General features: G+C 43.4%; 1 protein-coding gene across 1 annotated transcript; it reads right to left on the reverse strand.

The window, feature by feature from the left end:
- Window positions 1-858: 858 nt before the first annotated feature.
- Window positions 859-13,200, reverse strand: MRS2 (magnesium transporter MRS2). Its single transcript, XM_054164017.1, has 11 exons — window positions 12,989-13,200; window positions 12,617-12,690; window positions 10,642-10,678; window positions 10,159-10,271; window positions 9,517-9,690; window positions 8,712-8,842; window positions 7,917-8,033; window positions 5,149-5,301; window positions 3,909-4,026; window positions 2,530-2,643; window positions 859-1,440 (listed from the first exon to the last, which is right to left on the reverse strand). The coding sequence occupies exons 1-11, from the start codon at window positions 13,149-13,151 to the stop codon at window positions 1,330-1,332; spliced, it is 1,305 nt and encodes a 434-aa protein (XP_054019992.1). The 5' UTR covers window positions 13,152-13,200; the 3' UTR covers window positions 859-1,329.
- Window positions 13,201-16,674: the final 3,474 nt, after the last annotated feature.

Here is a 16,674-nt window from a genome sequence, read left to right on the forward strand (position 1 = left end):
CAGTTTAGAGGTTTTTTTACACCTCTAACTGCTAAGCAATGAGGCTGCAAAAAAGATCAGCCAAAACCTCAAAAACATTACAAATGCCATTCATTTTTTCACCTTCACCTGTCTTCCATATCTGTAGTTGAAGTGTCACACAGAGCAAGAACAAATCTGTAAAGTGGATTTTAACCAAACAAGGATCACAGGCCTGTCTAATTTTAATGTATGTGCCTTTTTTATTTTCATTTTTGATTCATTAGTCCTGAGTAAATATATTCACAGCCACAACTATGGTCTTTTCAACCTCTGCCAGCAGAGCAATTCAGATGGTGTCACCTAAGGAGCTGCTCACTGCATGCTAGAGAGATTTAAAAAACCTAAACAAGAATTTGAGACCTGATTTAGAAGGAGGTCATGCTCCCTCTACAGACTGAGACAGTAGTGCAAAACTTCACCCTCACAGTTCAGAGGAAAGTCAAGAAAACTAGTGGGCACAAAAATTTTCCTCCTTCCTCCAGTCCACCACAGGACACCAGGCTTCCACACCCTTTATTAACCAACCCAGGTACTTACTGTGATGCAGGCTAGACTATGCTTTATCTTGTCCTCTCAGAGAAAAATAGAGAAAGCAGAACCCAGTTCAAGAGAAACTGGTCTGTTCAGTTTTCATTTCCACCAGCATCTCAATCAGTCCCATTAACATGAGAAGTTGTTCCATGGATGATGCCAAGCACAAACGTGTGTTACAATCAGCCTGGTTTTTCTGTTACTAAAAGTGCATGTTCTGAGCCTAAATTAAGTGTTAGGAAACACCCAAGTAGCTACATTTCAAAGCCAGTGTTACTGCTCACTCACAATCAGGGAAACTATTTTTGGTTATTGCTGATTTAGACATGATGCTTCACAAAAATGTACTTCAGAAAACCTATTCTCTGCAAAGAGAAATGGCCTTAAAACTCCATTAAAAGGGCCACATCTGGGATTATTTTCCTTTGACACTTAAATTGGACTCCTAAATCTGCAGCTCAGAACCAGAATTACTGATGAATGCTGACTGCTGTCATCCTTTAAGCTAGCAATACTGTGTATGTGACTCATAAACCTAATGGAACATACATGGGGTGGAGGTGAGACTACTGTGGAAAGCATGTTACCAGTTTCCCTTGTGTTTCTCTCCTTTCCTCTACAAGAATTAAAATCTCGCCATATTTTTTTCTTTGGCACTATATATATATATTAAATTAGCAAATGTAAAAATTCTTGTGGTTTTCAATAAGGAAGAACAAATGAAGGGGCAGTATCCAAAGTCTGCCCTGTAACAAAGTCTCTTTATTCCTACTCTTCCTATCGGTTCATTAATGCACTTCTGCTGAGCCCAAATGTTTCTGCTTTAAGGCTGTTCTTTATCTCCACTCTTCCAGCTGCTGGTTGGGTTTTTTTCAAAACTTCAGGAACCTAGACAAAATACAAAATAGCTTGTGTTGACATGAGAAGATGCTCTATGGGCAGTAGAAGGGAACAGAGATTCACAGAGGCCCAAATTCTGATTTTTCTCCTCTAACTTCCAGGACATTGTCTGAGGTGGCTTCCAACCTAATCCCCTGTCAGTACATTTCTCCAAGACAGAGTCAGTATTTGCTGGGGTTGATTGTGAGCAACACTTGAGGAAAATTCAGTTAGTCATAGCCAGTCAACAATCCACAATGAACTAGTTATCTGCCTCATTTTATCTGCCTCTTCATGGCAAGGGAGAGTAGGGAAGGGAGTTTACTCATTTTTGTCACTTGTAGCAGCCTAACTTTTGAATTTACTGCTACTGCCTTATTATAAATACCAGAGTGCTAAGCAGTGGTAGACAATGCAGTCCTGCAAGCTTGATCAGGAAATGGTGGTCACCAGGAAAGATGGCCTGTAAAAAATGTTGCTAATCTGAAGATGGAAATCTTCATGCAGCTTGCTACAATAGGGCTCTTAAGATGCCATCGGTGTCAAGGGAAAAGAAAAGACAGTTTGTGTGTGTGTGTGTAAGGAGCCACTACAAACCTCATACTGGGAGTCAGAACATCACAACCATGGCATCATTCTCCAGAGATGCTACAGGTAGTACCCATATTCATCATCCTTTTATCGTTACCTCCTCTTTTACAAGACAGGGATTAGAGATCCAGAGTTAGTATGTGGGTGGGAGAAAGAAGGCAGCATCAGTTTATGTCCCTCACTATGAACAGCAGCAGCCTGAGAAAGCAAGTTAGGGCTGCTTCTAACATTAACCTCAACTTCCAGGTGACAGTAAATACAGCATATGTCAGGAGCCTGCAGCTTCACTTCTGGCAACAGCAAGCAGTATCTTACTCCTCAAGCACATCTTTGCCAGGGCACCCCATCTCATTCAATCCAGCTAGGGAGAACCTTCTCTTTCATCAAGGAGCAGACAGCTGAATTCTCCCATGCTCTATGGCCCACCCCTCTACTACAGCTTATTTTGTTTAGAAATGGACTGAACATGCAGAGCCTGAAGCAGAAGTCCTAGTCAGCCGTACATACGTGAGGAGGTAGTGGAGGTTCTAGGTGCCGCCCAAGGAAGGAAAGCAAGCGTCGCCATATCAGACCGCTTCCCAGAAACATAATCCCCGTCACCAGCCAAAATATTCTGGGGTCCTACCAACAGAATGTTCCTATTAGTCATACAGTCTCTCTTCATAACAGGATTTATCCACATCTCTCACTCTGCACCAGTGATCTCCTGTATGGGAAGTGGTAAACTACCATCAACAGCTGAGCCCTACCTTGGGAAGAGAGTTGTTCCACAGCAAAACATTTTATTTAGCAAATCAGTGTATTCTGTTACTGTCCCATGAAGGTTTTCCTTCCATTCTTCATCAGAAGTTTGGAAATTCAACTACTTTATATATTGAATGTGGAAAGCAAGAAGTCTTTGCTTTCATATAATCATAGTTTAGGTTGGAACAGATCTTAAAAGATCAACTAGTTCCAAGCCCCTACTGTGCACAGGGACACCTTCCATTAGATGAAGTTGCTCAAGGCCTCATCCAACCTGGCCTTGAACACTTCTGAGAGTGGGCATCCACAACCTCCCTGGGCAACCTGTTCCAGTGTTCTTCTTAATATCCAGTCTAAATCTACCCTCTTCCAGCTTTAATCCATTCCCTCTCATCCTATCACTACAAACCCTTGCAAACAGTCCCTTTCTAGCACTCTTGTAGCCCTCCATCAGGTACTGGAAGGCTGCTATAAGGTCTCCCTGGAACCAGTTCCAACTTTCATAGCTTGTCCCCACAGGGAAGATGCTTCGTCCCTCTGATCATCTTCATGGCCCTCCTCTGGACCTGGATGTAAAACAGTACTGACCCCTGAGGGCCACTTGTCACTGGTCTCCATTTGGACATTGCTTGTTTATTTGTTGTTTTTTGTTTGTTTGTTTAAGGATAGCATATGCAATTCTGGATTTGTACACCTGAGACGTTACACCCACAACACTCCAGTGTGGGTACAAACATGTAATTGACAATAGAGTATTTCCTCTCCTGCTGGAAATGCCCTGGCTGCCTGCCTGATACCTTTGTTATCTGGAAAACAAAACTGGTCTTTTCAGAAGAACAGATATCATTACAAAACCCTTAATGCTGACTTAAGAGTCAGTCCTTATGCAACTGCAGATCTGTTGTTTCCCATGGATATTAAATAGGAAAAAAGGCTGCAATACTGTGAAGGTAGCCATATACTAATTTGGTTACAAAAAAAGTGTGTATGTGAACATAGGAATCACTGAACTAAATAATGTTCACACATGAATATGAATCTGGAGCTTTACGTATGGAACAATGTTGTACTGAGTACAAAATGTGCCGTGAGAGTAGGGCCTGTGTTTTATGTCACCGATAAACGCAGCATTCATTCCATACCTCTTCAAGAGATGACTCCAAGTTCATACCAAAGGCAACTCCTATCAGTCCAAAGAGAGAGAGAGAGAAAGTCCCCATAGTCAGCTGCAAGTTCAGTCTCATCATCACATTACGGTGGCTAAAGAAGGGAGAAACATCTGTAAGAGGAACCCAAAAGTTGATTTGCTGCCTCAATCCTCAAATTCCATACAGCATGCACTAACACCAAAGAGCGAAAGAGTCATGCTGGAATTAGGCAACCCAGTGACAAAGCTCATGAAACAACAGTACAAAAGAAGACTACCATTTTGAAATTGCTGCACCAGGATACCTCTAAAGCAGCAGGTTCTGCCTAATCATCAGCACGCTTCCCAGCATCACTCACTGCTTAGAGATGTATACACAGAGAGCAACAGCAAATTTCCATGGGAAAGTGTGTTCTCACCACTAACTGCCTGGAATGTGCATGTCCATATTCACAAGAGAAAAAAAAATACTGTTATCTTGCAAATTAATTACTTACAAGAAATAGAGTAAGTGCTGCAGATTATAAACTTCAAGCCTGTTTTGGAGAATTCTCTATTCAAGTTTTCCCCAAAAGGATTTTTGTGGTTTCCTGATGCAGCATCTATCAATTGCTTCCACTAATAACTCCCCAATAAGGTGGAGAAAGAGTATGAAACTCTGACCTCAAAGAGAGTGTGGTACATGCTGGTGAATGCAAGCTACAATTATTTTTTAGTAAGAAAGCAGACTAGCAGTGGAAATTTTAGAGTACAGAGAGAAAAACCCCACTTTTGTTGCAAGATCCTCATTCCAAAGTTGTTATGCCACAACATGATAATGCAGCTTGTACTGAACACCTCAGTAGCCTAACCAGACTCTTACATAACTCTTGTTGGTTTTCTGAATTAAGAGTAAACTTTCCTGATTACAATTTTACTTTGTCCCTGAATTTGCAGACATTTCCTTTGGTGAATAGCTGTCCAGAAGGACCCAGGAGAAGCTAGGTTTCTCCTGCTAGAGAAAATTGATGGCAACAGAGAGGGTTTCACACATATTAATTAGACCATCCTGTTGCTTTGCTTTAGCCAGATCACTGATAAGAGAAATGCTATGCAGCTTCTTATGCAGTTCAAATCCATATAAACCCTCAGGGAGATGGAACTCCCCAACTTTCCTTGCAGGCAGACTTGAAAAGGACTAGGCAGCATTTAATTCTGCTCAACTTCTGGCAGTCCAGAATAGATAGGTAGCTAACCTGTCCAGGTTGATAAAGATGATGCTTTCTGAGTCGTCAATCAGCACTCTGAGCTCACGAGCTTCATTTGCAAGATCTTCTGCTTGTCTGTAATAGTTCTCCAGCAGCAGCTCCATTTCCTCTGCATGGTCAATCCCAGATGCACTCTCCTCACTGTGAGCAACAATTTGTATTTTTCTGGTTAGCTACACTTTGCACAGAAGTGTGCTACTGATGTGTTAAGGCACATAAGGTTTGCAGGGAACATTAGATCTCAAATTCCAATCTTTTCAGTAAGGAGCTTCCATCAATACCAACTGCTTAAAACAAAGGCATGTTTTTATACCCATCAGCTGATCAGTGGAGGCAACTGGGTAGAGCAGTTAGCATTTGCTATGCCCAAGGCATGCACAACAACACAAATCTTACTTTCTCATATAATAAAAAGTTACAAAGTTATATAGACTTTATATGATTTATAAAGTTTGTATTACCACAAATGTTTATATTATTACTATTATAAATTACTGGCAATTTTGAAAGAAGATGCTTAATTTCTTGAAGTCCTCAAGTGATGGAGGCTGGCAACAGTGCAGTCAGAAACTCCCAAGACTCAAACATAACCATGTAAGTCAACACACAAAACAATTACACAGTGAGAGAGAGGTCTTGGCTGTATATTGAAGTAATTTAGCTGTCAGGTGTTTCAGCTGTACACAGTAATTGCTGCAAAACACTTTGGGATCATGGAGCAGCTGAAGAATGAGCAACCAACTGAAGATGCTGCTCTCATAAGTCAACTTTGTCAGGGAATTTAATCCAATTTCATGGTTTTGACTGCTGGCACAGCAGCCTCCTCTGGAACAGGTATGTACATTTCTGGCAGTGTACAGGATTGTTCATGCTTGACAGACGCAAGCTGAAGCACTGAGATCTACAAGAGCTTAGAAACTAGCAGCAAAGCCAGGAAGATTCTTTGTCATTTTTTTCCTTTGTTATATGATGTAATTTCTTAGACTAAACTTTTTCAAGAATCTCCTCCTGGCATTGCTGTCTGCTGCTCTCTGAAATGGTTTTCCAAGAAAGCTGTATGTCTTACTTCCTGAGGACCTTTAAGCGAGCCCTTACTTTCTCTCTTATGGGGCAGAAACCTTGGGTCAGCTAGGCTGGTTTTAAAGTCCTTCAAACCCTGAAGATTTTATTGCACACAAATGAGAGGAGTTGCAGACCTGAGAATCTCACAGCACTATCTGCTGTATTGCAGATCAACTCAAGGTCTTATTTGACAAGTATCTTTGTGTCAGCTCCTCTGTGAATATATAAAGGGAAACAGGCACAGGGGCTTGAAAATAACTGCCATCTGATTTGCTTTCATTAATTAGCCCATACCTGTGTCATGAGCCTCCAACATTCTGCCAAATTTTCACACAAAGATACAAAATCTGCCTCATCTTGCCATTCTGGGCTCTGCTCACCATCCCTGCTGCATATCACCTCTGATGGCACCTATATGCCTAACTGTTTCCTCCATACATCAGGCCTCTGGAGTTCATCAAATACCAGACATTGCCTGCATCAGTCCTGGGTCCCATGAACTACTAGCCTGCCTGCAAATGTGCTGCTGCAGTTAGTGTTTCCTGGTATGCTTTACAAATGGTCTGCTTTACTGCATCCTGTAGCATGGCTCCAGCACTCTCTGCATAACTTTCCACCACTCTTGCACTCTTGTGCAATGGTGTCTGAAAGAAGGGACGACTTTAGGAGTGTAAGGTGACCTTGCTATCTTTCCTAGATGTTCCCTACACATTGTCTACCATGACGCAGTAGCTTGTATTAAGCCCAAAGGAAGACTGTGAGAAAAAACAGGATGAAGACTGTTTACTGGATCAGGAGCAGTCTGAATTCAGAGCCCTCCCACTACTGCTCCAACAGATGCATAACAAATGCAAATTGTGTCCCAATCTGCTGCATATTTAGACAAAGCTCTGCAGCGCAAGAAACTATCTCCCCATTTCAAACCCATGCTACTGTACAAAACAGTATTAAAGCAATATGGTTAGGCAAAGTAGACTCCAAAATGTAGTTTCTGTTATCTGCTTAAAAATAGAACACCCCCATATGCCCAAGATTTACATACAATTCAGCCCAAACCATACTGAAATCCAATAGACTATCATTTTGCTTTTAATTTTTTGTTAAAGCAACTGGTGCTGGTGCTGCTATGCACTTCCACTTGAATTTGAGAGACTGCACCAGAACTACTTCTGCATATACATTCTTCTGAAATGCTGCTCTTCAGGTGCTCAGCAAGATTGCTCCAAGGTCTCTTTCCTTAAGGTTCTGCTAGTGAGCAAAAAGCTAGAGGCAAGGTGTTCAGAACACTTCTTAAAAAGGAAGTGTGGTGTCCGACCTATTCAAGACCCTAACACCTGTTTCTTACTCTTTTGGTGAAAGGGAAGTGAATTCTTCCGCAAAATGTTAACTTGTATCAAAACATTGTATCTGCCTTTTCTCTTCCTGTCACCCTGCTCATCTCCCATTACATCCTAGATGAGGTGGCCTGTGACACCAGGAACTACTTGAAACTGCCTAATGTGACTAGAGCTAATGAAGTCCCTCTCCAAAATGGTAAATGTAATGATTTCTAAAGCAGCTAGCATTAGGATTTAAAAAAATTAGAAAGTGTTTGTCTGTTTGCTTTTTGGCAGGGAACACTCAGTTTAGTGTTCAAGTTCTCCTTAAGCAAAACACACTGTTAAAAAACGTATGCGGTTTCAAAATATACATACAATACTTGTGGATCAGTCCATTTAGATAGACAGAGCTCTTCTATTAATTCTTCTTCATCTAAGATCTCCAGAATTGTTTCTTTGAAAACTTTAAGATCTGTTTCCAGTTCTGACAAGCTGAAGAAAGAACAGGCAAAAGGTGAAGTAATCCCCACTGGCACTAGAGCACAAACGTAATCTTTAAATGAGTTTGCCAGCCAGCACCCTTGCCAGATGGAGTGGCCAAGGAAGACTTCCTTGCAGGGTTATAGAGTTCCTTTGAAAAATTCTCTACAAGCCACACATTTAGCAGTGGCAGTGATCTGTCTGGGGACCAGCAAGTTACAGAAACAAGTGAAAAAGGATTCAGATGATGTTTTCTGGATATAAGTCAGAAAAGACAAGCAGTCCATGAGCACGTAGTAAGTGCATATCTGCACTGACATATCAGAGAGGCTAATATATGAAAGTACTAGTGTATTAGTACTAGTAACCTTAAGGCATAGGTCCAGGGGCTAGTCTTGTATTGTGGGAACATTTTCATGATGCTATTTTTCTTCAATTAGTTATTATTTTGTTCTTTCAGATGCTATTTAAGCAGCTCAGCCGTGTTTCTGACAACTTGGAAGAGATTTCCCTTTTCCTGCTTTCCCCCGTATTGCTAGGTATTTAATATGCTGATCTTTACCTTTACAAGTATATTGCACAACCCAGCATCACAGTAATCTAGAAAATCAATACCATTTTTCTAATATTTCATTGCACATAATTTTCTATGGCCACCTTGCAGGCTCTTCACAGCTTACTCTTATTTACCTCTTGCCATTTTGCAGGAGAACGTGTAGTTTACTCCTATCCACAGACAAAAGCTTGGGGTCCACTAGAGCTTCCAGTGTCTCAAGGATCTGAGGCTGCAAAGTGTTAAGTCTCCCTTGCAGTTTGCTGATCTAGATAACAACATGATCCTTCATAAGAATTAAAGCAATCCCTTTAGAATGACCTGGGCATCCAAGTTCTGTCTCTGAGCACAGTAACAGACAGTTAGTGCAATTTGTTTTCCAGTGCCTGGGAAATAGTTGCTATAGGGACACCATTTACAGGACAAAACCAGTGCAAAACAGTATTTTGTAAAATGGATTTGCAGTGAACTGAAACCCATTGACAAACACACCAATAAGGCTGACAAAAGTTCAAACCACTATTTGTCTACAAATGCCTTTATTAGCATTTGTATGTATAGATTTTTAAAGATAGCTAGAAGTCATTACCAGACTCTTGTCCAGGAGTCCAAAAAGCTCAGTGCTTTTGTGTTACTTCAATTTCAGCTACAGCACGTGTTTAGAAAAGTACCCTGACTTGGTTTTTAATTGCACAAATGATGGTGAAGCCCTTGCATCCAATTAGCACTTTCTTGGGACAGGAGTGAAATCATGCATACGCACAAACCCATAAAGAAAAGAAAGGCAGGCAACAAAAGCCAAAACAGAAAAAAGAGCTCCTACAGCAAGTGTGGAATACATGAACAAATGCATAGAAACATTAACACAGTAATAAAATCATATTGTCCTTTCTATGAAGCAACAGCTTCAAAAATAATTTCAGTACAAAGGACGTAGCTCACCCGGTACTGCAGGATTGCTTCTATGGCTCGGAATTCAAAAGGCAGGGAATATGTAACTAGTTGGCCTTCCCCAGCCAGCTGAGGTGCTAGTTCATTGACAAGCCAGTACTCCAGATCTAAATTACGATAATCTAGTATCAGAACACACTCTGGTGTTACGACAGCCTTCAAGAGCTGGAAAAGACAGTACAAACAGGAGCCTGAATAAAAAAAAGCTCTGTGAGGATTTGTCGTAATTCTGTAGGGTATTTGATAATTTAGGCTTTGATAAAGCAACTCTTCAAATAATCCCTTTGGGTAGGAAAATGACAGAATCTCATGCTAACTACAAACAAGTGGATTCCCCATGGTTCAGACACAGCACTCTGCTAGTGGTGGTAGGGCTGCGAAGAGGCTTCTCCCAGGTCCTTACTTCTATGACAACGTTAGTAACGTTTCTCCTATGCTCAACTAGGAACATGGTCGTTAACATGTACTGTTGGTAAACCTGTGCCTCTGACTGCTAAGCACAGTTTCAAAGACAGATCTACTGCTGGACTGCATGCCATAGAAAACTGGTATCAAAAGAACTGTGCCAGAAAAGGAAAGTGGCAAGTAGAAGACACAGCTCAAGCTTACACTCGGCTACAGGGAAATCATTACCTCCATTCTGATGATGATCCTGTTATTCCTAGTTGCAATGCTCATTAGGTGTTGAAATCTTAGATCCCGAGCCTGAAGACCCAATTCCTGATACAATTCAGTTTTCTTCTTTTCTACCATAGAAATATTTTTAGATTAAGACATTTAGGGCAAAAGCATGCAAAGTCCTACAAGTAAGGGAAACACAAGGCAGGGAAAGCAGCATGCTGGTCAAAAATTGAAAAGATAAAGTAAGAATCAACTTCCTGTGAGAAACAGTCTAGGCTATTATTTAAGAGTGTATAAAAATGGTAATATTTAAGATGCTAAGAAGAATAGAAGGCAGCAAACCAGAGGATACATTGCAATATCCCAAATGAATACAGTGAAGCATCCCAAATCATCTACCTCATGTAGATTCCCAGTTGGTCATTTCTGTATTGGACAAGGGAAAAAAGACAAACAAAACCAATACAAACAAACAAAACTATAATGAAAACTTACCAAAACAGGTAGTATTTCCCTCTTTGTCGAGCTTCATCTAAAGGTGTGGGGGGGAGAAAAAAAAAAGTTCACAGAGCTAATATAAAACAAGAAATCAATTCCCAAATGTCTGCACTTGCCTAGAAATCAAAGGGAAAATAGGTCATAGAGAAAAGGCAACTTTTTATGCCCCCTCTTCACAGTTCATATCAAATAAGAAAAACATTACACTAGTTTGACATTTATTTCACTGTGTTTGTACACACGTGGGACACAACCAGTGTCACCTGCATGACCACCCTCTAATGCAAACTTTGGGAAGGAAGTATTTAACAGCACCTCACACTTGGGAAGAAGGTATTTACAGAGGATCAGACTCAGAACAAAATGGATTTAACACATCCAAGTGCCGGGTTCTGCACATTGGCCACAACAACCCCATGCAGTGCTACAGGCTGGGGTCAGAGTGGCTGGAAAGCAGTCAGGCTGAGAGGGACCTGGGGGTACTGGTCAGTGGTAGGCTGAACATGAGCCTGCAGTGTGCCCAGGCAGCCAAGAGGGCCAATGGCATCCTGGCCTGCATCAGGAACAGTGTGGCCAGCAGGAGCAGGGAGGTCATTCTGCCCTTCTACACTTCACTGGTTAGGCCGCACCTTGAGTACTGTGTCCAGTTCTGGGCCCCTCAGTTTAGGAAGGATGTTGACTTGCTGGAGGGTGTCCAGAGAAGGGCAACGAAGTTGGTGAGGGGCTTGGAACACAAGCCCTAAGAGGAGAGACTGAGGGAGCTGGTGTTGCTTAGCCTGGAGAAGAGGAGACTCAGGGGTGACCTTATTGCTCTCTATAACTACCTTAAGGGAGGTTGTAGACATGTGGGGGTTGGTCTCTTCTCCCAGGCAACCAGCACCAGAACAAGACAGTCTCAGGCTGCACCAGGGGAGGTTTAGGCTGGAGGTTAGAAGGAAGTTTTACACAGAGAGAGTGATTGCCCATTGGAATGGGCTGCCCAGGGAGGTGGTGGAGTCACCATCACTGGAGGTGTTTAGGAGGAGACTTGATAGGGTGCTTGGTTGCATGGTTTAGTTGATTAGGTGGTGTTGGATGATAGGTTGGATGTGATGATCTTGAAAGTTTCTTCCAACCTGGTCTATTCTATTCTATTCTATTTCAGTTGCAAGGGCCTTACAATGATCATTTAGTTCAACTGCCTGACCACTTCAGGGCTCACCAAGTTAAAGAATGTTATTAAGGGCATTGTCCAAATGTCTCTTAAACACTGACAGGCTTGGAGCACTGACCACCTCTCCTGAAAGCCTGTTCCAGAGTTTGATCACCATCTTGGTAAAGAAATACTTCCTAATGTCCAGTCTAAACCTCCCCTTGTACTGTTTTGCTCATAAACTATGTAGCTTAATTCTGTATCACTGGGAGTTTTCCATTAATTAAACATACCTAAGCATACATTCCACTAGAGATTCAACAGGGGTTATATGGTCAGAAGAACCTAGCTGCATGCACTCTGGTCCAGAAGGACCGCTTTTCATTCTCAGCAAGAAGGCTTACCTTCCCTCACAGGCACTGAAGCAGGATGCAAATGGCTTTCAAACTCATTTTGAAACAAATAAAGCAACCAACCTGTGCAGAGTTTGGCTTTCCCCAAAGCCTAGGCTTGTTTAGAACTGCAGCTACCAAGACACAGGACTAACATTTGTAAAGGCATTCACAAACCTGACTGCAGCACTTCAAACAGTTGACCTGCCTTCACAATTAAAGCAAGAGGCTTCCAGTGGATGCTTGATCATAGAGAAAAAAATCTTGATGAACACTGTATACCATAACTAGTCAAGTTAGAGCACCTTAAACCAACGATTTTGAACTAGGAATGTTCTCTGAGAGATGAATCCACCTACTTCTGTGATACTTTAAGGGGAAAAAGAAAAGGCACACCATCATCTTGCAAAAGCTGTCCTTACTGATGGAAACAGTTGCACATACTTACCACTGCAAAAACGGGAGACACGCTAGCTAAGGTGGCTTGGGAGGCCTCTGTCGTGACACGTTGATAAAATTTACCTGAAGAAAAACAAGACGTTTCTACTCGCAGCACACTGCACACCTCCACCTACGCACTGCCCTCTTCTAAGCCATCTCTAGAATGCACTGGCACGGAAAGGAAGGCCGCTACGCACTTGACACCCGCCCAGCAGCGCCCGGGACGGAGGCCGGTAACAGCGTGCGCAGCTACTGCCGATCTGGCTTTCCAGTCCCCAGCCAGGGTGTCCTTCACCCTCCCTCCCTGCCGCGGGCCCGCACACCAAGGACCGACCATACGGGGCGGCCGGCAAGAAGCCGGCCCCAGCCCGCCACTTACCCGCCCAGCGCAGCCCCCGAGCGCACGGCGGCACTGTCAGCCCCGGCGGCACTGTCAGCCCCGGCGGCACTGTCAGCCCCAGGGCGGCCCGCAGGGCAGACCCCTCGCCCGCCCAGCCGCGAGGGCGGCCCAGTGCGCGGCGCAGCAGCCCGACGCGCAGCATCGGCCCCCGCACGGCCTGGCACGACCCGGCCCGCTTCCTAGCGCGCAGTCGCGGCGAAGGAGGAGCCCGGAAGGCTGCGGGATTACCCCTGCGCAGCCTGGGAGAAGGGGGGCAGGGCCAGCGCCAGCGCCAGTCCGTGCGGTTTGCGTCTGCCCTTGCCGGCAGGGTTAGACCTCGCCGTCTGCGTGTGGAGCTGATTACCGAGCGTGTCCGCCAGCCACTGTGGCATGTGCGGATGTGTCAGGCGCGGTGGTGTTTCGGCTTCCAGCAGAGTCCCGAACCGCGCGTACGCCGTGCGGTGGCTGGGGTCTGCCTCGCTCCCTTCGGCCACTTGCTGAAGGTTTTACTGTTAAAATGGGGAGAGGGGCGTCCCAACCACAGAACAGTTCTGCCCTCAGGGAAGGTCGTGCAATTAAATTTGCTTTACCTACTCTTGTATCTAAAATAGACAAGCTAGTTAAGATTTAAAAACTTAATGAGTAACGTACCGTTTTCCTCATACATTATTTTTAAACTGCAGCTTCATGCACCAAAATGATGATGCTGATAGTAGTATGCTTTTGGTTGGTTCTGCCGAAGCATGTAAGTGAGCATGAAGGCAAAATCCGTGTTCAAAGCCTTACAGCAGGGCAGATGGCCAAACTCTATTTAGAACCACAGCATCATTAAGGCTGGAAAAGACCTTAAAGATCATTGAGTCCAACTGTAACCCAACTACCATGATGACTAAACTATACCCTGAAGCACCACATTACACGCTTCTTGAACACCTCCAGGGATGGTGACTCCACCACTTCCCTGGGCAGCCTGTTCTAATGCCTCATCACTCTTTCAGTAAATAAATGCTTCCTAATATCCAATTTAAACCTCCCCTGGCACAACTTAAGCCCATATTGCTTGTTACTTGGTAGAAGAGACCCACACTGGAGGCTCGGTTCTCCCCTTTATCAGTTAGAAAAAAAACCAGCAAGAAGTAGAGAAATTTAACTGTTAACCAGTAACAGTGGCATATTTGACTTCCTTCACCCTGAAATTGCTCTTTTTTTAATGGTTAACTGCCCTGTTGTAACTCACAGCAGGGGGGTAATTTTCCCATCAAAGAGGTAAGATAGAAGGAAAGAAAAATTCCTTCCATCACATATGTTGAAATCTGTTTGGAAGAAGAATCATTACTGTACACTAAATTCCAGACAGGAAGGTCTACATCAGCTTTAGTTTTATGACAATCAATGGGGGGAAAGGGCTGTTAGAGGAATTGTTTTAATGTAAGGCATTTTTTTGTCTATTTTCTCTCCCATTTAATGGCTTCTTGTACCCAAGGTATGGCAAAAATTGTGCAGAATCAAAGTCTCTATGTTTTATTATACAGCTTTCTGGAAAGAGGAAAAAATACAGCTTCAAGTGGATCATTTGTTTATGTAGTCTTAAAAATAGTTTAAAATGAAAATGGTGTCAGGATGGTTTCATGATTGGATGCATTTATCTGTGAAATCAAAGTCTCCTGATAGAATAGAATACAATAAACTAGGTTGGAAGAGACCTTTGAGATCGTGTCCAACCCACCATCCAACACCATCTAATCAACTAAACCATGGCACTGAGCACCCCATCAAGCCTCCTCCTAAACACCTCCAGTGATGGCGACTCCACCACATCCCTGGGCAGCCCATTCCAATGGGCAATCACTCTCTCTGTGTAAAACTTCCTTCTAACCTCCAGCCTAAACCTCCCCTGGCACAGCCTGAGACTGTGTCCTCTTGTTCTGGTGCTGGTTGTCTGGGAGAAGAGACCAACCCCCACCTGGCTACAACCTCCCTTCAGGTAGTCGTAGAGAGCAATAAGGTCACCCCTGAGTCTCCTCTTCTCTAGGCTAAGCAACCCCATCTCCCTCAGTCTCTCCTCACAGGGCTTGTGCTCCACACCCTTCCCCAGCTTTGTTGCCCTTCTCTGGACACATTCCAGCAAGTCAACATCTTTCCTAAACTGAGGGGCCCAGAACTGGACACAGGACTCAAGGTGTGGCCTAACCAGTGCTGAGTACAGGGGTAGAATGACTTCCCTGCTCCTGCTGGCCACACTCTTCCTGATACAGGCCAGGATGCCACTCACCTTCTTGGCCACCTGGGCACACTGCTGGTTCGTGTTCAACCTACTGTCAACCAGTACCCCCAGGTCTGATGGTAAAGTTAGACCTGGTCCTTAATATGCATACTAATGTATTATTTATATATGCTGCAACATCTACTATGTAGAATTACAGAAATAAACTTAGGAAAGAGTGCAACATTAACCCAATTTGACTTTACATTGTGCTCTTTAAATCACAATTATTTAACATTTTCTGTCTATTGGTTTTCTGGTTTATTCTGTTGATATACTTTTTGGGTGCTCAAGGATATTCTGACTTATTGTGCTACTATTCATGGTGTATTTCTATTTCCAGCTTAGTTTAGTGTGGCAAGTCACCTCTGAGTCTTATCAACTGAAATTACCCAGACAGAACTCCAGGTCTGGGCCAGCTCAGCAAAAGTGGTATTAGCTTTTGTGATAGATCATGGATTCATAAAGAGAACAGACTCAGTCAAAGAAGGAGAGGCCTACTGGAAAGCTTTTACGTATTTCAGGAATGCAAGTAACAAATTAAATGCACCCAAATACCAAAGGAGTGCAGTTCAGTTTTGTGTTAGTGACAAATTTTATCTATTCAGATGGTAGGATGGAGGAAAAGCACCCAAATGGTGTACGTAACTTTTACACAAAACCTCAAAACCACAGTCAGAAGGCATCAAGTTAGTAGACAAGACTAAACTTAATAAATAAATAAATTGCTCTTACATACATGCAATTAATTTGTGTAGTCCAAGTGCTTGATTTCACCTCCATTGTTTCCCCCCCCCCCCCCCCCCCCGCAAGATCACGACCCAGCTTTATTTCTGAATTGCAGCAAATGTAAACAGCAAGTGGCAACAGGAGACCTGGAGCAAAGATCCAGTTTTCAGATGAGGTTTTTAATAACTGACAGGTAGGAAAGTGAGAAGGGAATCAACAATAGTAGTGGTTTTCAGTGGTTCGTTTGCTTCATACAGGGACTATCCTGCACAAACAAGTGGTAATCGTTAGATATTAGTAATGAACCAAAGGCAGAATCAGGCACCACGCAACTCCATCTCCAGACAAGAAAGCATGTATCGGAATCGGCATATATAAAAGAAACCTGGGCAGGGAGCCCGAAACAGTCGCTGAAGTTGAAGAAACTTTTTAGTTACAGCTGTGGCTTGCCATTACCTCCACGCCGGGACAGCTGCCTGGCATTGTCATGATCTTGATCTGGAGGATCTAGCACAAGTCTGGTTTGTTCTTGGGAGGGGGAGAACTGAGCCGTTTAATAAGAAATCCCCGTAAGATCTGCCCAGTCGTGAATGAAACGCGTCGTTTTCAGACCCCCCTCTCCTCCGCCCGCCCCGGCAGAGCCAAACTGGCACTGTGACCGGCCTCGCCTGCCACCGCCTCGAACTCCCGGCAC

The sequence above is a fragment of the Dryobates pubescens genome, chromosome 9 (assembly GCF_014839835.1).
Source record: "Dryobates pubescens isolate bDryPub1 chromosome 9, bDryPub1.pri, whole genome shotgun sequence".
NCBI lineage: Eukaryota > Metazoa > Chordata > Aves > Piciformes > Picidae > Dryobates > Dryobates pubescens.

Excerpts from the sequence above, each read along its gene's own strand:
- MRS2 (XM_054164017.1), bottom strand. The coding sequence starts at position 13,151 with ATGCTGCGCGTCGGGCTGCTGCGCCGCGCACTGGGCCGCCCTCGCGGC. Across the intron at positions 10,272-10,641 it reads GGGAAATACTACCTGTTTTG|AAAAGAAGAAAACTGAATTG; the intron begins GTAAGTTTTCAT and ends TTTCTATGGTAG. Across the intron at positions 5,302-7,916 it reads TGGACTGATCCACAAGTATT|TGAGGAGAGTGCATCTGGGA; the intron begins GTATGTATATTT and ends TGTTGCTCACAG.